Source organism: Lytechinus variegatus, chromosome 10 (genome assembly GCF_018143015.1).
Source record: "Lytechinus variegatus isolate NC3 chromosome 10, Lvar_3.0, whole genome shotgun sequence".
In the NCBI taxonomy this organism is placed as follows: Eukaryota; Metazoa; Echinodermata; class Echinoidea; order Temnopleuroida; family Toxopneustidae; genus Lytechinus; species Lytechinus variegatus.
In genome coordinates, this window is record NC_054749.1 from 28,268,302 (window position 1) to 28,293,223 (window position 24,922).

The 24,922-nt window shown below is 35.2% G+C and overlaps 1 protein-coding gene across 1 annotated transcript in view; it reads right to left on the bottom strand.

The window, feature by feature from the left end:
• LOC121422362 (RAD50-interacting protein 1-like) overlaps window positions 1-24,922 on the bottom strand; it is a 58,388-nt gene that overhangs the window by 8,043 nt on the left and 25,423 nt on the right. Inside the window, exons 5-11 of the mRNA XM_041617354.1 lie at window positions 15,611-15,767; window positions 12,498-12,611; window positions 11,563-11,788; window positions 8,614-8,751; window positions 7,801-8,000; window positions 6,357-6,452; window positions 3,890-4,044 (exon numbers count right to left, since the gene is read on the bottom strand). Coding sequence (XP_041473288.1) covers window positions 3,890-4,044; window positions 6,357-6,452; window positions 7,801-8,000; window positions 8,614-8,751; window positions 11,563-11,788; window positions 12,498-12,611; window positions 15,611-15,767 — 1,086 coding nt within the window. The remainder of the gene's footprint in view (window positions 1-3,889; window positions 4,045-6,356; window positions 6,453-7,800; window positions 8,001-8,613; window positions 8,752-11,562; window positions 11,789-12,497; window positions 12,612-15,610; window positions 15,768-24,922) is intronic.

A 24,922-nucleotide genomic window follows, 5' to 3' on the forward strand; every position in this document is an offset into this window, starting at 1 on the left:
GAGATTTTGCACCAGTACGCAGGATGCTTTCAGGAATAGAGGAAATGTATACCGGTAGTCGAATGCCGTTCAAGACAAAGAGCAACTAAGAAGTCTTTCCTGTAAATTGATGAATCAAAACAGCCGTTTCGTCCTGGATCCTGCACAAACCACAAATTTTCAATTTTTCGTCAGCTCCAAAACTTATGTCCCAGTTCAACAATTTTCGACAAAAACTTTCTGGCTGTTCACTGTCATTTGATGGGGAATTTCCAAAGCATTTTCTAAAGTGTTCTGCGTCTCAATGCAAAAACTCTCTAATATAACATGGAGTCTCCCGTTTTCTGTTTTGTTTTAAATAGTGCATACAGAATTTTCAGTATGCACTATTTAAAAAGATACTTTGATATCATGATTTCCACAGTAATATTTTGTAATTCAAGTTTTTGGACCTGAAAAAAATGACAATATCATTTCATAAAGTAATGAGTTCCTTTTTAAAGATTACATCACTCTCCCACTTCCGGGGATGATATTCTTTATTACAAATATTCACAAAATCTACATCTATTGCATCAATACAAGCCAGAAATCCAACAACTTGTATTGTGTGTAAATTGACACAAGAGAAAAAAAAAGGATATCAAAAACAAAGATATGTTTCTGATCATTATTTCAAATCGATAAATAAAACATTGAAATCTGTACTCTGTTGCACTCTGTCCTGTCATTTATTTGAGGACATATTCTTTGTGGTTAAAACAATGTCATGGCTGAATTACCACAGAAAGTGTATCTATTTTCACTACCGCTCTCAAGGCGGAGATATCTTGATGACCACATTTAACTAATGGACGATAAACCCTAGGGACATAATATATCCTATAATGCAAGCTAGCGGTGTTTCCAATTTGCCAAAGTTTTTTCAAGACTTGTTGCCGATTAAATGCCACCTTCGGCCTTTATCTCATAATTCAGAAGTGTATTCACATCATCAGCGGCATGGGGGCGCCATGGTCTAGTGGTTACGACTTCTCTTGTCTTTAAATCAGAGGGACGTGGGTTTGAATCCCAGCCATGGCGTGTTTTCCTTTGAATAATTAGCAAGAAATTTTCCAACTTTGAGCTGCACTCAAACCCAGGTGAGGTGAATGCACTGAGTGCTGGAAGGCAGCTCAAGTTCCTAAAGCTGGGGAAATAATAATGATAACAATGCACCTTGGAACAGAAAATTTCAAGAAAGATGCCACTATAAAAATGCCTATTATTATTACCAGCGAAAATAGGAGGATTTTTCCTTGAGCACGACCTAAAATTCATACTCTGGGTTCCGCATTGAGTAGCATGCAATGGTATGGTATCCTGGATAATTTAATCCAACCCAAAGTGGGGGGGAGGGGGGATGTGATAAGGAGTTACTCTGGGAAGCAATTCATCAACATTTTTCGTCCGACAAGATGTCAGATCCAACAACCTCCCTTGATTTCAATTGGCTGAAAAGCAATATTACTATGGTAACTATCGGATAAAACATGACTTGCCGGATAAAACATACGACCAGTCCCAATGAAATGCTCATCTTAACAAAGAGTCATGATTTTGTACACAAATCCTGTTTTGAAGCAATTTTTGGTCTGACACACACTTAGAATGAATGAAGTTGCATAATTGGGGGTGGGGTGCCCGGTCACAAATTTGACCTTGAAGGATGCACAAGACTTGCAAGTAACAAGTCAGCGTGCGACGCGGTACACAAAATTTGTATGTCAGAATGGTCACTGAAAATGTTGGGCAGGGTTTCTTTAAGGTGTATGACCTATAAACCTTTGACTTCCGCACCAAAAATGTCACTCTCATATGCATACATGATTCAAACATGAAGTCAATCCGTCACACGGTCCTATCATGAGAAAAAAAAACCATGGACAGATGGATGACCCAGAATCATATTGCCTCCAGCATCACCTACAGTGGGCAGATGCATAAAAAGGAGTAGAATAATAATGGAAGTGATTTTCCTTTTATTCCAAGATTGTAAGATCATAAACTTGGATAAATCCCACACTAAAAATCTCATTTTTCTCCAGCAGTCTGTAATATGTTTTTTTTTTCCTGCATTAAAAAGAGATGGCTAGATTCCTCTCCCTCTCCCATCAATTGTCCTGAGCCCTTCCATATATTTTGCATGAGTGGGTGCATTCTTCATCCTCTACCCAGACCTGCCAACCTCTGGGAATGAAAAACTGTATTCTGTGATAAAAAAAAATGGCTTTTTTCCAAAAAGAGTGTATATCATAATAAAATGCTTGGCGCACTCGCTCATCGCGCCGCTCAAGCTGCATGCAAGCTAAAATGCGCACTGCTCTTGCAGATGAAAAAAGAAACATTGACACATGTGCATATCTTCACCCTGGTTTTAACAAAATGATTGAAATAAAAACAAGTTACCTGAAATTACATATATCTAATAACCATATTTATGTACATTTTATGAAATAGAGAAATAGAGCTGATTTTTCTCAATAAATTATGATTTTGTTTAAAAAAAAAGAAGAAAAAAAAAAAGTACTGCCGTATTTTGGTCAAGTATACCTACTCTCCTCCCCCACATACTTCTCCAATGTCTTCTTTGGCCACTCATCTTTGAATCACCCACCTCTCCTCTCCTAATAAATCCTTCTTCAGCTGCTCAGAAGCTGCTCAGAAGTCATGCCCATGCCAACATACACCCATTTGCCTATGCCCAACAGTCCACAGCTTCTTCCAAGCTAAACACCTGCATCAAATCCTCCATACTCTTCATATTCGGCGACACGACATATGCTCCCACAACATACGCTCCTGCGACATTTGCTCAAGTCTCAATGTCTCAGAGGGCATAGGGTTAGTGTCAGGATTGTAACAGAGTTTTTTGGTTCAAAATGATATAAAGACTAGGATTACGGGGGTATTTAGTTTTGAAGGTTAGGTTTTGTTTGGCTTAAAGCCTGTGTATAGCTTTGGTAAAGGGTCAATAATGTGATTGATAATCGAATATAATCTAATATGACAGTCTTACTGAAGCGTAGAGACCGTTAGATATTTTTCCAACCGCACTTCTCTGAGAAAATTTCAAATATTCAAATCTTGGATATATAGCACCCTCTCTCGGCGATGCTTGTTTTAAATTTAAAAAATGGGCATTCAAGCACTTATCTTATAAATTTAGTGATTAGATATCCAAAAGTTACAGACAAAGAACATATCTTGAAAGTTTCAGCCCATTCCATGATTTGGAATAGGATTTAATTGAAAGACAAAAACACACAGATATTTTAATTTGATCGGGTGACCCGATCAAATTAAATTTCCATGTATTATCCTGTAAAACACATTTTCATTTCATATCCTCCACATCATAACTGTTATAGGGCATATCCATTCATATTAGCTAGCAATGAATTGGAATAGTGATAGGTGCATTTTGGTGGATTTACCAAAGCTATCCACAAGCTTTAACATACAGATTTTCCTTTAGAGCACTTGTCGCTAGAGCAAATGCCATGGGACCTCCTATTCATCAATTTCACTCTCTCTATCATCTCATTCCTATCTCATTTTCACCCATGTCTTGTCTACATGTACATACTATACACCAAAATCACTACGGGAGTTAAGGTCGATATAAACGAGTAGTGTGAATCTCGATATTCTCGAAGTGGTCATCCTTTCAAATAATTCAAACATTTGTGTTGTATTCATTATTAGTATCCCTACATATGCCAAATAGACTACAATTCAGAGGAAGTATTTCCTTTCATTCTATACCATTTTTCTTTTTTTTTTGGGGGGGGGTTGTGCTCGTTCTTAGTAAAAAATCAAATCAAAACCTTCTATTTCTAAACAGAAACAATAAACACAATATTCTTACTTTTCTTTCTGATAAGCTCTGGCCTTGTCTTTGATTTCATTGACGACTCTCTTCTCTATTGTAGAGCACATATCTTGGCATAGAAGTTCAAATAAAGAGAGGATTTCATCAAAGACTGTTCCTGAGAGGGCTTCAGTTGGGCTGCCATCAAGTAACTGTAAAGGGTGACGAAGAAGAGTTATCAATGATAAAAAAAATAATAAAAATAACAATGATAATTGGAATTTTACCATGCAAAATCTACTCTGTAAACTGATCAAATCACTTTTCAAGTACATGTTAGAGGAAATTAAGAAATGAATACAAATATTTTGGTGTTTCTTGAAAGTTAAACAAATTTTTATTTCTTCAGGAAGGCTGTTCCATAACCTAGAGAATGAGTTGATTGGAAACTTTGGATGTAAGAAGAGAAGAGAACTGATAGTGAAGGAACATAAGGACCTTGAAAATAATACATTGCTTTTCAGGGAGCCAAGAAAAGGATTGTAAAATGGAAGTAATGTTAGTGGTTAAAGAAAAAAATGCAAGAGGCAGTATTTTGAAGTATCCAAAGTTTGAATAACTGAAAATACCAAAACATGTAAATAAGAAAATACCAGAAAATAAAAAAAAACACCAGAAAATAAACATATTTTACGTGTTCAAGTTCTGCCATGATTTAGAATTTCAATTGTGAAGTCAGGTGATAAAACATTACATCCAATACAGTTTGTTTCTCTGGGCTCACCAAACATTGTAGTGTTGTTTTCTACATTCAACAATGAGCATGAAGCAGTTAATTTTTTTGTGGGGTTCGCTAACTTTCCAGCACAACTGTATATGAAAAAATAAATGTTTTTGAAATTGTAATGACATTTTGCCAGATACAGGTATAACACACATGTAGTTTTAAATCAAAATGTATTTAATATCTAGTAAAAGAGCGGACATCTGAAAAGTCCATATAATTGAATGCCAATACTTCTATGTTTAAACTTCAATGAGAAGTTCAGGTAGATTTTTGTGAGAATATTTGACGCAAAACAGCAAAAAAGAGAAGTGAGAACTACATGTATAGTTGTAAATAATAGTTCCAAAGGTATTTTCAGACCTGATTACTTTTTTATCAGAAGATCAATATGAAAAACATCGATATTATCTCCTTTAACGTGGTAAAAATTGACAATAACAAGGAATTGAAAGCCATAGCAACTGAGCGCATGTTGGAAATAATCACAGCAGGTTCTAAAAAGCCAGTGAAACCAGACACAACATGGCTTACATTACATTCCCTTAGAGGAAAGTCTCAGCTAAATTTGATTACCCTACATATGCCTACAGGTTTCTGTGAAAGCAATAGCCGTACTGATGAAGCAACAGTTCAATCCCCTCCCCTATGTTAGAGTCAGTTACAACTCTAAAAGGACACCAGTTACACAAAGATACATGTAGCGATTGATCACACTGCCGACTTTATTGTGCAATAGCAAAAACCAATTAAACTTACAATCAAACACTAAGCTCTGTGTAACAGTACAGTACATGTACCTAAGGGGAGTGTTTCATGAAACGACGATGTAATGACTTTCACTGAAATCTAACAAAATCCAGCCCTCTGATTGGCTGGATGCAAATTAGTCAGTGAAAGTAACCAACACGATGCTTCATGAAATATTTACCAATGAAAGAAAGGATAAACTAAACCTAGCAGCAATAAGTGTTTCTGTTTTAATTGCTTTGTTACATTTTCTTCATTTCTTTCTTCATGGAACAAGTCCCCTGCCTATACACTTTAAAAGTCCAATATCCATTTACCACACTCTTATGTTGTATTTTACATCATCCTAAATTTTACACCTTATAAAAATCATTCCTACATGTACATACAAAACATTTACACATACCTATTATTTGATGTCATAATCTAAATCTACAAATAATTAAAGAAGCAATCTAAAAATATCAATTATATGCCAAAGAGGTAAATAATATTATAAAATAAAAAGCACCTCATATAACATCTGATAATAAATCAGTATATCAACATGAGTCTTTTTCAAAGACCCTTCAATGATGATGAAAATTAGTGCCGTGTAACACAAGGATTAGCAATTAATCATAGAATTAATTTTTATGATTGATTGCATTGATAAATATGTGTTGTGTTGTGAAAAAAAAGTTGAATGTGTGAGCAGTCACTACGCTTTGTGTTATGGGTCCCAGGGGCCCTTCTTACAAAGAGTTGCGATTGATCCGATCAATTGCAACTATGGAAAGCCAGCAAAGTCAACCTATTCAATGCATGCTTGCTCAAAATTTTTTCTAGATATGAATGTATATCCATACATTGTAAATTCATTGATTTCTTGACAGTTTGGTGTGTTCTCCTTTGTTTACAAAGGACATTTTGCACATTTCATATAGACAAAATTATGACACTGATGGATTTCCATTTCTTTGCAAGACAGGGCCAAGATGTGTCACTTACTGTCGGTAAGCTAGGTGACTTCCCTTCTGCTAGCTGAGCATTAAGACTTTCCATACGAGATTGCTCCTTCCCAAAGTACTGTAGCTGAAGAAAGAACTGAAAAAAAAAAGATAAAGAGAGGTGGTTTAAATCTGTTTGATTTCCTTACATCAAGACATAATGAATAAAAAAAGTTCAATCATTTGCATTTTGATCTGTGCCTCCAATGCAAGCGCAGACCCGGCCCGATTAGACACAATACCATTTTGGGGGCCTCCTAAAAATATTGTATCTATAAACCCGGCTGGATCCGCGCCAGATCCAATGCAACTTTGCTATTAATGTTCTTTTAACAATACTTCATGTTGTTATCATAATTCTATTACTCTATATTTGATTTTGATGGTTATCTAACTGTTCACTGCATGTGTGGATATTACGTCTGTCATAACAATAATCTGAACAGGTACATGTAATTGGACTAAACCCTGTCATGTAACTATATAGAGATAGTTCCAATCAACTTCACAAAAGTGGGCAGAAATTCATGGATCCCAACACCTGACGTCACAAGCCGGCAATAGTAACTTGAGCCGTAGATAATTCAAAACAATCTTCAGCTTGATGGGTGGTGCTTATAGCGATGACTGATTAATGTGTAAACCAAATACACACAACCTTAAATCAGGTTTGGTGAAACTATGGTCCCCTCAGTGATTGGTTATTATCCTGCTCGAAGTATGTACATTAAATTAATTGGCCCGTATTCTGAAGTCGGGTTTAACTTAAACTCAGGTTTAAAATTGTGGTTTAAGTATGGATAGCCAATTGTTACACAAATCACTAACAGTTGAGATATCCTATTTCAGCTCATTTGGCTCTCAAAATATTCATAATTGTCTAGGAAGTATAAATAGATGCTCATCATCGATCAATTAGGAAAGAGCACAGTGAAAATAAGAAATATCATCTTAATAAAAATTTTGAGACTTTGGCTTCCCATAATTTCAGCACAGAGTTAGACCATGGTATAAGTTAAAACTGACTTCAGAATACAGGCCATTATCTTTTTCTATATACACATTAATGTGGTTGTCTTTTATTGATACAAAAATCTTTAATTGTATACAGTATATTGATTTCTTTGGTTTGCATACTGTTCATGGTATGTACGATGAACTAATTATCTTGTATTATATTCCACATACTAAGAATCTTGTTATAGGATTGTTTAAAAGTCAGGAGACAGGAGGGTAGTTTGACCATCCATCATCACTTGCGGTGCAGCTTAAATCACTCTACAGAGTAGATTTGGCAATAATGAGCAATACTTTTATTTTTGTTGTAATTATTTAATCATAATCATTATTTGTATGATCTTCTCCGTTACCTGCATTATGGCATGAATTAACTGCTTTTGTGTTGAATAGAAAATGGAATGATACAAAACTGAAGTAAGACCTACCACTTGCTCTGACCATTCCCCGAGCACCGTGATGATATAATGAACACCGTTCAAGATGGAGGCGTAGTGATCTCCTAGCGGATTGGATGCTTCCTGGCGCATGACCTGTAGTAATCTGACCCGGAAGTCATCCAAGAGGTCAATTTGAAGATCAAGGAACCTTAGATGGTGGGATGGAGATGGTAGCACCTTGTACCGCTCTGAAAATGAACAAAAAAATAATTAAAATCTTTAAAATCTCAAAATAGTGAAAGAATCTGTGATGATTGATATGGTGGAATATATAAAGTCCTTTCAAAATCACGATTATTAGATTTGAAGAATTGCAAAAGCATCCAAAGTCATGCATGCCCCCAGAAATGGCCTTGATGCCCTTCGAAATATATGTAGACTTAAGACCAATATAATATGCCATTTTTGCCTCTGGCCTTGGCGCCCTGTAGTAAAAGTTTGCTTAATCCATGAATATTATGATTTATCCAGTAAAGTTTAATTATCAATCAATAATTATCTTTTACTGGTATTAAAAATTTTACTATTGATGACCTTTTTAAATTGGCTTGGATGCCCCCTTAAAGTGAGCACCACCTTTCTTTCCTTTAAAGTGCTCTTTTTAAAAATGGCCTTGACCCATTGAATTCTTACTTCAAGCCCTGATCTGAAAATCAGACAGAAAAAATTCCGGCCAGTCCCACATATAGTGGGTTTCTAGACATAAATACATGGAATTGCCTCATAGGATTCTCTGGGTAAATAAATGCAAGATTTAAAAAAAGGCTTGACTGTTCTACAGATTTTGAATGATGATCTCACCTGTTATTACAAGTAATAATGTCATGAATGATTCTACACATTCTGGAACCTTTGATTCATCTGCTTCCATCATATCCTTATACTGCGACTCCCATGCCGATGATGAAGAGAACAGAGTGTCAAGCTTCTGACCAGCAACTACAAGAAAAAATAAAGAATAAAGCCAGCTTATGTTGTTATTTGTGCATAATGTACATATAATTTCTTTAGGTAATTTATCCCTGAATAATTACAATATGAATTGATAAAAATAAATGTTAATTTACATTGCCTTAATTCTAATCAAGGACGCATCTACTGTACATCATACAAGCCTCAGTCGATCCCTCCGAGTGTTGTCTTTGTCATCTTTATATTCATCGTACTTGAAATATCTGTCTTGCAATGTTTGTATATACAGCAATTGTGAATATTATTATGTCTCTTCAAATTTGGATATGACTAAAAGTTTATAACTATCAAAACAATAACATTTTTCATTTACTTTATAAAACATTTTTTTTCATGTGTGTTTCGAATATATTTGTGGAGGGCAAATTTGTAATTTTTTTACATATGAGTTAATGTGCATTTTAACTATGATGCTATGTGTCTATTGTGATAAAAATATATATGCATGTATATTAGAGAAGATGCATTAATAATAGAAAGTTATCAAAGTCATAGTTGGCTTTAATGTTATTATGTATTGTCATGTGAAAGGCCTTCCTCGGGTATATCTGAAGAAAGAAGTGGATAAAATGTTAGATGATTATATCTAACAACATTAGTTTTCACTATATACATTTTTTTTAATCAGAACGAAATCTCCACAAGAACCATCTTTGCAACAGCTGAAGCAACCTCCATCTGTCCAAATATACCCCATGGTGAAGGCATCAAAGCCTGTCAGAAAGCACTGAACTCACGACAAAACCAAAACCCACCTATCAACCAACTCATCAGATTGCTAGAACTAATCTTAAAACTCAACAACTTCCAATTCAATGACAAACATTACTTCCAGGTGGAAGGTACTGTCATGGGCACCCCTGCAGCCCAGTCATACGCCAACATATTGGATTATGTAGGTTGACATAGATATGCAGGACTTTCCAATATCCAGGTCTCTTGCTTCCTTGCTACATGTACATGTAGCAACTGACTCTGCCATTAAAAACATTGCATGAAAGGAAGTAGGTACAGTGGTTTATTAATTTTTTTCACTGGCACTTTGTCCCAGAGACGTACATATATGTCCGCCCTGACCTATACAAGAAATGCTAAATCCACCTATCAACTCCAAATCATGGAAGACATACATTGATGATATGTTTTCTCTGTGGAATGGGTCGAGAATACTTGAAGAAAATTTACAAGAGAAAATGAAGAGTCTTCATCACTCCATCAAATTCATCTCACCTTCAGACACAATTCCTTGAGGTATCACTCATATTACACAAGAACCAAGTTGGGATGGAACTTCACACGCCTACCTATTATCCTTTCCTTGCAACCCATATCTGTCTCAAAAGCATACTATACAGCCAAGCATTATGTACATGTATAAGAAAAATTAGTTCTGAACCAAACTGAGAAGACTACCACCATGGTCCATGTAAGAAACACTTTGAAAACTGCAACTACAACCTGCAAATGGCAAACCAGTAACTGACAAGGCCAGGGATAAACTCAAAGAACTACTCCTTACAAATCAGACCCATGAAGAACCAACCAACAAAGTCTACTTCCCTCCAGAGGAGGAAGACATGGTTGGACTTCTAGAGCAAATTAAATCATTTACAAAAGGAAGGAAACAAACGTTAAAGTATGTACACAAAGAACATCCTGTAGGTCCATAACTTCTGCCAATAACTCTGGATCGGCAATGGAATTGGGGTATTTATGGGCACATTGGGCACTTTTCAGCTCTCTAGACGGGATATTGTGTGATTATATTGTTAAGATCGCTCATAGTGTAAATACAGCATAAACAGATCATATAACATTGGTTACATCTCACATTCAGCATAGTATGTCGCCCTAAAAATGTAAATCCAGCCTCCGACACCCTTATTTCCTAACCGCAATTATCGTAGCAAGAGTGGATCAAGAATGTGTTAGTCATAAATACAGCATACAGAGTTCTAACTTCGTATTGTGTTCAGATCAGTTCATCACCCGGTCCTTCCCGATCTGAGAAAACTGCAAAATTGTGGCGAGAGCGGCTTAGTGGAAAAGGGGATTAAATCCCAGAAACGCATCTTCCACAAATGTTTCAGGAACACCACCAAATTCATGCGTTCTGCAACCAAATATAATCACTTGATAACAACTCACATCACATCCCATTTAACTGGATAATCAATCTCATTAATGTGCCAACTTCAACAAGCGATATGATGGGGAAAAAATGCCCCTGAAACCACCCTTTACACTCGAATCATCAACAAAGTATCTGAAATATGAACATTGATGTTTGATATACTACAGAACAAGACACCTATACACCACCCACTTTGACCTTCCCTGTCACTCTTAAGGCCACCACACACCTTACGACTCGACCGATCGCCGACTGGCTTGCGACTGAGTGAGGGGAGATGAGTCGCAAGGCAGTCATAAGCCTCAACACCACACACCTCGCGATCCGATCTGCGACTCAAGCATGCGCTTTTTGCTTTTTGGCATAGCATCAGAGAAATTGCGCTTACTACTGCGTATGCACGTTGTTTATCATAATACGCGTTATGCAACTCTGCTGTCTGATTGGCTGGGGGTTGGATTGAGCTTGCGATCCAGTCATAAGGATTCGGCATGTCAAATCCTTCCGATTTTCCTTGCGACTTGTCTCTGACCGGTCTGCGACTCTGAAGCTGACAAGCGCTGTGACGTCACGTCTCCCCTCACCCAGTCGCAAGCCAGTCGGCGACCAGTCGGGTCGTAAGGTGTGTGGTGGCCTTTACTTACACTGTCTCTCTATAGCGATCCATTTATCAAAGCAGGCCTGCTCAGTGAGTATATGCAAGCATCCAGGTTGGCTGTGTGGATAGTGATAAGAGTTCCGTAGTTCTTTGTCAAATAACAATAATTCATCAATGGTGTGGCACAGTAACTGATCATCAAATAGAAGCTCTGGAATGTCATGTTTGAGTTTGGCAGCCACTATGTGAAGGAGGCCTCGAGTAAACTCAGTCTGAAATAAAAATAAAAAGTTTGGACCATTAATAAAGAGAGCACACTAAAAACATGTCGAGATTATCAGCTTTTAGAATTTAGACACAGTCTACATAAGATAAAATGGAAGTTCTTAACTATCTTTAAATGATTAAAAGCAGATTAAGCTAAAATTGAAAACATTTTATGGACTAGCCTTTAATAAGGGAGACACAACATTACCCAGAGTAAAAAATAAGGACTTTCAACCCCTACTTGGCAAAAGTATTTGCGTCTCCTGAAAAATTTATTATCATTTATTATTATCAACAAAAGCAGATGCCTTCAGGGAATGAATGCTATACATGTATTTAATAGTCCATCTGAATTTTATTAACATAATCAGATATATTCTAGAGTGAATTTGAAATTCACCAGTTTCAAAGGCATGTCTGATAAATCTAATAGTGTTGTAGAAGAATTATCTAGATTTATCCTTTATGCTAACAAGGCTATTGCAATCTTGCATGTGCCATTCATTTGGATAGCACTTTAGAGCCAGCTATTTTAGACAAAAGATACAATTGACTTTTGTTAGAAGGCAATAAAAACAATTTTTAAAGACCACTCCTTCTTTAGCTTGTCAAAAGGGGTAAATGAAATGTCAAATGACATTACTCAGACCTATGTCTTACATGGTAATAACAAATGTCTTACTTGTCTATACCCTGAGATTAAGAATAACTTACCCTTGCCTCTATGTTGAGTGTTTTGTCTTCATCTAATATCGGTTGAATATTATTCTGAAGAAACTCTGAATGGTCTCTGATCCAATTCAATATCTGGGTGAAATACCACTCAGGCTGAAATCAATAGAAAAAGATAATATATCAGGACTGACTGAGATCTATAATATGATAGCACTTCATGTGAATATCTAAAGATCAATTTCACCTCAACAAAAAGTAGATTTTGATACATAAGAGACAAATCTAATAATCCAACACTGAAATATTCATCAAAACTAAACGCCAAATAAAAAACTATGAATTTTTAATTAAGTTTCGCTTATTATTCACAAAACAACTAGAGATGCTCGGCGGGTCGCGCGGCCAAGCACATGTATCCCCCGAACCTACCACGTCATTGTGATTTCATTAAATTGAAATCACAAAAATTGCCAAAATATGTATTATTGCAGTATGTATGAAAAAATGTGACCTTATTGCTTCTTCGCCCTTTTCTCTCTGTTTTCCTTCCACCATCAATTTCTTCTCTTCTCTCTCTGCCTCTCTTCCACTATTTCTATTCCTATCTGCTTTCTAATTCATTTCCTGTATCCACTAATCTCAGTTCGTATAAGTTTATTCTTATCTAATAAATGTGAACATTATATGCATGTAATTTCTATAATTCTTAGTTATCATGCCTTGCCATTTGTCACACAAATCATTAGGACACCATTCAGCATAGCCTCTCTCTCTCCTCCCTATTCTCTTTCGCTTTTTTTTCTTCTACTGTATCTCCCTCTCCCTTCCTTTTTATTGCTTTTCTCTTTTTCTTCTACATCTCACATTCCATCTCTCAGCTCTATATGTCTCTCTTTACAAACACACTCACTTAAACCCATATTCTTGTATTATTTTTTACAATCTAATATCGGGTTTGAATTGACATATTTCTTATAAGCGAGAAAATCTAAAATGATCATTGTAACACATTAGGTATATTTACATGTATTTTGCATATTTTCCTATTTGATCAGTGAGCATCGATTTAAATTTATTTATGATATACTTATATGTTATATATATGCCAATATTGAAATTTATTTTTACCTTGTTATTGATGATTTTGTTTGAAATGTAAACTTTTGCAATTCGGCTTTTGCTGCAAAGAAAGTATTTTTAATAAACGATTTTGAATTGAAATGAATTGAATCCGTCATTGTGACATATAGAGCTCACACAGAAATTTGACAAATAATTACAATTATCATGGCGACAATGACTCTCCCACGTTTTGCTTGTGGGTACCAAACTTGATGACAATAATAGGATGTAGCAGCATGACTCTGCAGAACTTAAAGTATTGTCCAGTATCACCTGTTGGGGAATACAATTATGGTCAGAGTAATCTGGATACATTTTGTAAACCTAACCCTAAGACCCCCCCCCACCAATAGCGTCTTCGCTTCCCCTTATTTATTGCTTCTGTGTGACAACTGTTATGACAAACTGGAAAAAAAGCAAAAGTTACAGGTTTTACCAAATTTTTGACAAAAATATGGTTACCACGGCAACCATGTCTCCACCCACTCCAACAAAATCATTAGGCGGCTTTGCTTTACCATAATGACAAATTTGAAGATATTTTGAGAAGAAATGCAGCTGATAGAGAGCTCACAAGGAAATCTCTGCTATTCCACAAAAACTCTTGTTACCATGGCAACGATTTCTCCACCCACACTGAAATCAATAGGCGGCTTCGCTTTACCATACTAGATCTTCATGCCAGATTTGAAGAAGATCAGAGAAAAAAATACAGCTAGTATTAAAGCGCTCACAAGGACATCTCTGCTATTTCCACAAAAACTCTTGTTTCCATGGCAACGAGGTCTCCGCCAACACCAAAATCGATAGGTGGCTTTGCTTTACCATACTCGACCTTCATGCCAAATTTGAAGATGATCAGAGAAGAAATGCAGCTGATAGAGCGCTCACATGGAAATCTCTGCGGCGGCAGTGGCGGGCGCGGCCAAATCCATAGTACCAGTATTATATGGACATCACAGTGATACGCAAATGAGAGAGTCGATGATGTCTTCACTCACTATTTCTGTTGTATTTTGTTTTCTGAATTATAGAATATTTCAATTTTTGCAGATTTGAAATAAAGTACTTCATTGAATCATAATCGGTTGCAATCATCTTAATCCCTTTTTATTCAAGGATGGATAAAACCTTATTTCACATAATCAAATACTACAAGAAATAGTGATGGGTGACGTTATCAGTTCCTTCACTAGCAACCGACCAGGATGTGCATAAAAATGTTTAATAAAATTAAGCAAAATTTTGAAATGTCATAACTTTTTCATTTTACATCCGATTTTGATGAAATAGTCAGTGTTTGTCTGAATTTTCTCTTTCCATCAAATTCCACTTTTTATGTTGGGGTGTACTTGTCCTTTAAGAAGATTATTGCTCAGTATGGGTACTGGAGTGTCAAATTAAATGGATCTTCATTGCACTTCAATGTAACAAGCCTGTTAAAGTGTTCTTGACTGTCATGAGGAGTGGAAGGAGTAGCTGGGGGCTAAACAAAGGGGAATATATGTATTTAGTGCACCTTTTCAGTGCTCTCAATAAATGCTATACAGTTGTGCTCAAAAGTAAGTGAGCCCCACCATAAAATGCACCCCATCCTGGTGGGTGTTGAACGTACATGTAGACAACAACACTACAATGTTCGACGAGCCAAGAGAAACAAACTTGTTTGTAATATTTTGTCATCTGACTTTACAATGGTGGGGACGTTGTGGTCTAATGGTTATGACTCTTGTTTTTCAATATGAGGGACGTGGGTTTGATTCCCAGCCATGACATGTTTTCCTTCAGCAAGAAATTTACCCACATTGTGCTGTACTCAACCCAGGTGAGGTGAATGGGTACGTAATTGAAATTCCATGAATGTGCCTATATGGCAGCACAGCTTGTATAATAGCAGCGCTTTGTATCCTCAATCAAAAAGCGCTTGACAAACCAGCAATTATTATCTAAAACATGGCAGAACACTTTAGATGTGTTCATTTTCTGGTGGGGTTCACTAACTTTTGAGCACCACTGTCTATCATATTCACCTTATCGATGCTGTTGGTGAGTTTCTTGCCATAGAAGTGATATTTAAATCGTTTCTTGAGTGGTTGTAGGAGTAACTGTAGAGGTAAGAGTAGAGGAGTCGATCCTGGAATGATGAGGTAATCTTGGGATGTCTTATCTTCAGCTGCCAAACCTTCCCTGTGGTCATTCAAGTCAAGGACACTATTGCTCAATGATTGATATCTGGGGGCCCGTCTTACAAAGAGTTGCGATTGAACCGATCAATCGCATCTATGGAAAGTCAGCAAAGTCAACATATAAAATGTGTTTGTTAAAAAAAATTCTAGATATGAATGTATATCCATTAATTCATTGATTTCTTGACAATTTGGTGTGTTCTACTTTGTTTACAGGAGACATTGTGCAAATTTCCTGTAGAAAAAATTATGATCCTGATTGATTTCCAGAGTTTTATTTATTTTATTTATTGGATCAATTGTAACTCTTTGTAAGACGGGGGCCTTGCTGTAGCCAAAGTTAGTAAATTGCCACTTGGTCTACATCCGCTTTGTCTACTTTCTATTTGTTCTAATCCTACATACATGTACATGTAGATTCATATTCATTTCGGTTTATTGCAAAAAAAAAAAAAAAATCCTTGTTGAAACAGTCGGGAGACTGATACAAACAATGGTTACAATGTAATCATAAATTCATAGTGTGATATTGCAAATCTCAATACATGGAGTGAAATAATGATAATAGTGTATAATTCAATGTATTGGCATATTGCACTACAGAGTTATCATATATTTATAGGGAACACATTTCATTTCATTTCATTCGTTTATTTCCATTTTCAACAATTACAGTTTCTTCGGTACATGTTGACATATATAAATAACAAACATATTTCAATTATACCTGTACAGAAAATTATATTCAAGATTATTACAAATCAGGTTGAAAATGGAGGAGGCTGCTAAAAAGCGGAGCTTGTAAAGTGCAGCCTCCTACATTACAAAATAGGTTATAACCAAGTTAAAAGAAAAAAAGTGTACTATATGGTGATGATAAACATAACACAAGCATTGAAATTCCAACAAGTGGAGCGCCTCTGGCAGTCTCACCTGCATCACACGATTCAATATAGCAGCAGTGCTGACTTTCAAAACTATGATGAAGTAATTATTCACAAAAAACACCATTCATAAGATTCATACCATACTACGTTCATTGACAATAAATGACATTTGACCTTGATCATGCGACCAAGACTTGTCAGTGATACTTGATTACCCCTATATCCACATTTCATAAACTATATCGATAAACTTTGAAAGTAATGACAGCATTCTAATAATTACCTCCAAAATGGCCAAAGTTCAATGACCTTAAATGAACTTTGACTTGGGTCATGTGACCTGACACTCGCATAGGATGCTCAGTTATACTTGATTACTACTCTTATGTCCAAGTTTATGAACTAGATTCATACACGATCAGAATTATGATGGTTATTCAATACCCCCAACATTGTCAAAGTTCTTTGACCTTTGACATTAGTCATGTGACCCGAAACTCACACAGGAAGTTCAGTGATACTTGATTACTCTTATGTCCAAGCAGGAAAGTGTTACTTCCCTGGTCCAAGTTTCATGAATCAGATCCACAAACTTTCAAGTTTCATGAACTTGGTCCATATATGTTTTAAGTTATGATGACATTTCAAAAACTTAACTTTAGGTTAAGATTTTGATGTTGATTCCTCCAACATGGTCTAAGTTCATTCACCCTAAATGACCTTTAACCTTGGCCATGTGTCCTGAAAATCAGGCAGGATGTTCAGTAATACTTGATTAACCTTATTATGGCTAAGTTTCACGAACTAGGTCTACATACTTTCTAAGTTATGCTGTCATTACAAGTAGAATGCCTCTGACAGTCTTGCCTGCAATACATGGACATATATTGCAGCAGTGCTGACTTTGAAAACAACTGAAATTATGTTTAAACAACACCAGTTGCATGATAATAAAATACTATGTCCATTGACCCTACACGACCTATGACCTTGATCATTTGACCTAAGACTGTGCAAGATGGTCAGTGATACTTGATTATCCGCATGTCCGTGTTTCATAAACTACACACTGTAGATCCATAAAGTTAAAGTTATTATGGCAATTGAATAAATATTTCCAAACATGATTGTCCCAAGTGACCTTGCTCATGTAACCTGAATCTCATGCAGGATATTCACTGATAATTACTTTTATGTCAAAGTTCATGAACTAGGCCAATATATATATCCAATATATGATGACATATCAAAAACCTAACCTTGGGTAAGATTTCAATTTTGATTCCCCCAACATATTACTATTAAATTCGTTGAACCTAAATGACTTATACGGCCTTGGTCATTGGCCTAAAACTCAGGTAGGATTGTCAGTGATACTCAAATACCCTATATCCAGGATTCATTAGGCCTAAATAAGTCCTTGTTCTTTCTAAGTTATGATATTTCAAGAACTTAATCTTGGTTAAGATTTCAATGTTGACGACTCCACCTCCCTTGTCACCGCCACCGTTTGAAAACAACGTTCAAATTCCAGTAACCTATTTCTTTCCTGAACCTTTAAGTTAGCAAAGCAGACTTCAGTATTTGTAACTGATCAAGGTAAAAGGGAGATAAAAGAAAGGTAAAGAAAGGAAGAAACTGGCTACATGTACTGCAATGTCATGTTATACCTTAGAGGTTTTGCTGATTTCAAAGTCAGTCTCTTACCTCAGTTAAAGATACTTAAAAAAAACACAATTTTATACGTTAAGATCAACTTCACTAATAGACTAAAAATATACATTTGGAATTAAAAGAATAATGTTCCGTTTCCATGAACTTAATTCTTTCCTGAACCTTAATGTTATCTAAGCTTTTTTTAGCATCTGTAACTGATCAAGGTAGTAAAAAGAAAGAAATAGAGAGTAAAGGAGAGAAAGAAAGGGAGAGAATGGCTACTCCAATAAGTCACATTGCATAGGAGCTATTGCTGACTTCGAAGTCAGTCTTTTACCTCAGTTAAAGATACTTCACATGAAAACATGATTTTACAATTTAAGATCCACTACATTCTTAGACTAAAAATATAGATAATTTGCAATTCAAACAACATTCTGTTTCCACATATTTATTTCTTTCCTGAACCTTCTCAGTAATATCCATAACTGATCAAGGTAATAAAGAGAGAGAAAAAGAAAAAGAGTGAAAGAAAGGAAGAGACTGGCCACTCCAATAAGTCTCATTGCATAGGAGCTATTGCGGACTTCAAAGTCAGTCTTTTACCTCAGTTAAAGATACTTCATAAAATCCACTTCACTTGCAGAATAAAATACATTTATATGTTTGGAATTCAGGAAACAATCCACTTTCATGGAATTGTTTCTTTTCTGAGCCTTGAAATTAGCAAAGCAAACTTTAGAATCTGTAACCTATTAAGGCAATAAAGAGAGATAGGAGTTACTGCTGAATTCAAAGTAAGTCTTTTACCTCAGTTAAAGATGCTTCACAAATATAAAATTCATAACTTTATGAGTTAAAACCCACTTCACTCTCAGACTAAAAATATGCCTTCAGAATTCACACAACAATATTCCGATTCCATGTACTTCTTTCCTGAACCTTTGAGTTAGCAAAGCTTTTCTCAGTATCTGTAACTGATCGAGGTAATAAAAGAAAGAGAAACAGAGAGAAAGAATGGAAGAGACTGGCTACTCCAATAAGTCACATTGCATAGGAGCTATTGCTGACTTCAAAGTCAGTCTTTTACCTCAGTTAAAGATACTTCACGTAAGAAATACATTATTTTAAGATTTAAGAGCCACTTCACTCTTTAAACTAAAAATATACAATTTGCAATTCACAGAACAAATTTTATTTCCATGTACATATAGTTATTTCTCTTCTTAACCTTTATGTTTAAAGCTTTTCTCAGTATCTGTAACTGATCGAGGTAATTAAAGAAAGAGAAATAGAGAGAAAGAATGGAAGAGACTGGCCACTCCAATAAGTCACATTGCATAGGAGCTATTGCTGACTTCAAAGTCAGTCTTTTACCTCAGTTAAAGATACTTCACAAATATGAATTACATAATTTTATGAGTTAAAACCCACTTCACTCTCAGACCAAAAATATACCACACAAAATTTCCATAAACTTATTTCTTTCCTGAACCTTTGAGTTATCAAAGCTTTTCTCAGTATCTGTAACCGAACAGGGTAATAGAGAGAAAGAAATTGAGAGAAAAAGAGAGGGAATGAGAAAGAAATGAAGAGACTGGCCACTCCAATAACTCACATAGCAAAGGAGCTCTTGCTGACTTCAAAGTCAGACTTTTACCTCCATGAAAGATACTTTACAAATATGAAATACATAATTTAATGAGTTAAAGACCCACTTCACACTAAAACCAAAAATATATGTTCAGAATTCACAAAACAAAATCATTTCCATGTACTTATTATTTCTTTCCTGAACCTTTGAGTTAGCAAAGCTTTTCTCAGTATCTGTAACTGAACGAGGTAATAGAAAGAAATTGAGAGAAAAAGAGAGGGAAGGAGAAAAAAAGGAAGAGACTGGCCACTCCAATAAGTCACATTGCATAGGAGCTATTGCTGACTTCTAAGTCAGTCTTTTACCTCAGTTAAAGATACTTCACATAAGAAATACATTTTAAGATTTAAGAGCCACTTAACTCTTTAAACTGAAAATATACAATTTGCAATTCAAAGAACAAATTTTATTCCCATGTACATATACTTATTTCTCATCTTAACCTTTATGTTTAAAGCTTTGCTCAGTATCTATAACCGATCGAGGTAATAAAGAAAGAGAAAAAGGGAGAAAATAGTGAAAGAATGGAAGAGACTGGCTACTCCAATAACTCACATAGCATAGGAGCTCTTGCTGACTTCAAAGTCAGTCTTTTACCTCAGTTAAAGATACTTCACAAATATGAAATACATAATTTTATGAGTTAAAACCCACTTCACTCTCAGACAAAAAATATATGTTCAAAATTCACAAAACAAAATTTCCAAGAACTAATTTCTTTCCTGAACCTTTGAGTTATCAAAGCGTTTCTCAGTATCTGTAACAGAACGGGGTAATAGAGAGAAAGAAATTGAGAGAAAAGGAGAGGGAAGGAGAAAGAAAGGAAGAGACTGGCCACTCCAATAACTCACATAGCATAGGAGCTCTTGCTGACTTCAAAGTCAGTCTTTTACCTCAGTTAAAGATACTTCACAAATATGAAATACATAATTTAATGAGTTAAAGACCCACTTCACACTAAAACCAAAAATATATGTTCAGAATTCACAAAACAAAATCATTTCCATGTACTTATTATTTCTTTCCTAAACCTTTGAGTTAGCAAAGCTTTTCTCAGTATCTGTAACTGAACGAGGTAATAGAAAGAAATTGAGAGAAAAAGAGAGGGGAGAAAGAAAGGAAGAGAATGGCTACTCCAATAAGTCACATTGCAAAGGAGCTAATGCTGATTTCAAAGTCAGTCTTTTACCTCAGTTAAAGATACTTCAAATAAATACATTATTTAGTGAGTTAAAATCAAATTCACTCTCAGACTAAAAATATGCCTTCAGAATTCACACAACAATATTCCGATTCCATGTACTTCTTTCCTGAACCTTTGAGTTAGCAAAGCTTTTCTCAGTATCTGTAACTGATCGAGGTAATTAAAGAAAGAGAAACAGAGAGAAAGAATGGAAGAAACTGGCCACTCCAATAAGTCACATTGCATAGGAGCTATTGCTGACTTCAAAGTCAGTCTTTTACCTCAGTTAAAGATACTTCACGTAAGAAATACATTATTTTAAGATTTAAGAGCCACTTCACTCTTTAAAATAAAAATATACAATTTGCAATTCACAGAACAAATTTTATTTCCATGCACATATACTTATTTCTTTTCTTAACCTTTATGTTTAAAGCTTTGCTCAGTATCTGTAACGGATCGAGGTAATAAAGAAAGAGAAATAGAGAGAAAAATAGTTAAAGAATGGAAGAGACTGGCTACTCCAATAACTCACATAGCATAGGAGCTCTTGCTGACTTCAAAGTCAGTCTTTTACCTCAGTTAAAGATACTTCACAAATATGAAATACATAATTTTATGAGTTAAAACCCACTTCACTCTCAGACCAAAAATATATGATTCAAAATTAACAAAACAAAATTTCCATGAACTTATTTCTTTCCTGAACCTTTGAGTAAGCAAAACTTTTCTCAGTATCTGTAACTAAACGAGGTAACTGAGAGAAAGAAATAGAGAGAAAAAGAGAAGGAGAAAGAAAAGAAGAGACTGGCCACTCCAATAAGTCACATTGCAAAGGAGCTAAATGCTGATTTCAAAGTCAGTCTTTTACCTCAGTTAAAGACACTTCACATAACAATTTAATGAGTTAAAATCAAATTCACTCTCAGACTAAAAATATGCGTTCAGAATTCCCACAACGATATTCCGATTCCATGTACTTCTTTCCTGAACCTTTGAGTTAGCAAAGCTTTTCTCAGTATCTGTAACTGATCGAGGTAATTAAAGAAAGAGAAACAGAGAGAAAGAATGGAAGAAACTGGCCACTCCAATAAGTCACATTGCATAGGAGCTATTGCTGACTTCAAAGTCAGTCTTTTACCTCAGTTAAAGATACTTCACGTAAGAAATACATTATTTTAAGATTTAAGAGCCACTTCACTCTTTAAAATAAAAATATACAATTTGCAATTCACAGAACAAATTTTATTTCCATGCACATATACTTATTTCTTTTCTTAACCTTTATGTTTAAAGCTTTGCTCAGTATCTGTAACGGATCGAGGTAATAAAGAAAGAGAAATAGAGAGAAAAATAGTTAAAGAATGGAAGAGACTGGCTACTCCAATAACTCACATAGCATAGGAGCTCTTGCTGACTTCAAAGTCAGTCTTTTACCTCAGTTAAAGATACTTCACAAATATGAAATACATAATTTTATGAGTTAAAACCCACTTCACTCTCAGACCAAAAATATATGATTCAAAATTAACAAAACAAAATTTCCATGAACTTATTTCTTTCCTGAACCTTTGAGTAAGCAAAACTTTTCTCAGTATCTGTAACTAAACGAGGTAACTGAGAGAAAGAAATAGAGAGAAAAAGAGAAGGAGAAAGAAAAGAAGAGACTGGCCACTCCAATAAGTCACATTGCAAAGGAGCTAAATGCTGATTTCAAAGTCAGTCTTTTACCTCAGTTAAAGACACTTCACATAACAATTTAATGAGTTAAAATCAAATTCACTCTCAGACTAAAAATATGCGTTCAGAATTCCCACAACGATATTCCGATTCCATGTACTTCTTTCCTGAACCTTTGAGTTAGCAAAGCTTTTCTCAGTATCTGTAACTGATCGAGGTAATTAAAGAAAGAGAAACAGAGAGAAAGAATGGAAGAAACTGGCCACTCCAATAAGTCACATTGCATAGGAGCTATTGCTGACTTCAAAGTCAGTCTTTTACCTCAGTTAAAGATACTTCACGTAAGAAATACATTATTTTAAGATTTAAGAGCCACTTCACTCTTTAAACTAAAAATATACAATTTGCAATTCACAGAACAAATTTTATTTCCATGTACATATAGTTATTTCTCTTCTTAACCTTTATGTTTAAAGCTTTTCTCAGTATCTGTAACTGATCGAGGTAATAAAGAAAGAGAAATAGGGAGAAAGAATGGAAGAGACTGGCCACTCCAATAAGTCACATTGCATAGGAGCTATTGCTGACTTCAAAGTCAGTCTTTTACCTCAGTTAAAGATACTTCACAAATATGAATTACTTAATTTTATGAGTTAAAACCCACTTCACTCTCAGACCAAAAATATACCAAACAAAATTTCCATAAACTTATTTCTTTCCTGAACCTTTGAGTTATCAAAGCTTTTCTCAGTATCTGTAACCAAACAGGGTAATAGAGAGAAAGAAATTGAGAGAAAAAGAGAGGGAATGAGAAAGAAATGAAGAGACTGGCCACTCCAATAACTCACATAGCAAAGGAGCTCTTGCTGACTTCAAAGTCAGACTTTTACCTTCATGAAAGATACTTTACAAATATGAAATACATAATTTAATGAGTTAAAGACCCACTTCACACTAAAACCAAAAATATATGTTTAGAATTAACAAAACAAAATCATTTCCATGTACTTATTACTTCTTTCCTAAACCTTTGAGTTAGCAAAGCTTTTCTCAGTATCTGTAACTGGACGAGGTAATAGAAAGAAATTGAGAGAAAAAGAGAGGGGAGAAAGAAAGGAAGAGAATGGCTACTCCAATAAGTCATATTGCATAGGAGCTATTGCTGACTTCAAAGTCAGTCTTTTACCTCAGTTAAAGATACTTCACGTAAGAAATACATTATTTTAAGATTTAAGAGCCACTTCACTCTTTAAACTAAAAATATACAATTTGCAATTCACAGAACAAATTTTATTTCCATGTACATACTGTATAGTTATTTCTCTTCTTAACCTTTATGTTTAAAGCTTTGCTCAGTATCTGTAACTGATCAAGGTAATAAAGAATGAGAAATAGGGAGAAAAATAGTTAAAGAATGGACGAGATTGGCTACTCCAATAACTCACATAGCATAGGAACTCTTGCTGACTTCAAAGTCAGTCTTTTACCTCAGTTAAAGATACTTCACAAGAATTACTTAATTTTATGAGTTAAAACTCACTTCACTCTCAGACCAAAAATATATGTTCAAAATTCACAAAACAAAATTTCCATAAACTTATTTCTTTCCTGAACCTTTGAGTTATCAAAGCTTTTCTCAGTATCTGTAACCGAACGAGGTAATAGAAAGAAATTGAGAGAAAAGGAGAGGGAAGGAGAAAGATAAGAGACGGGCTACTCCAATAACTCACATAGCATAGGAGCTCTTGCTGACTTCAAAGTCAGACTTTTACCTCAGTTAAAGATACTTCACAAATATGAAATACGTAAATTAATGAGTTAAAGACCCACTTCACACTAAAACCAAAAATATATGTTTAGAATTAACAAAACAAAATCATTTCCATGTACTTATTACTTCTTTCCTAAACCTTTGAGTTAGCAAAGCTTTTCTCAGTATCTGTAACTGGACGAGGTAATAGAAAGAAATTGAGAGAAAAAGAGAGGGAAGGAGAAAGAAAGGAAGAGAATGGCTACTCCAGTAAGTCATATTGCATTGGAGCTATTGCTGACTTCAAAGTCAGTCTTTTACCTCAGTTAAAGATACTTCAAATAAA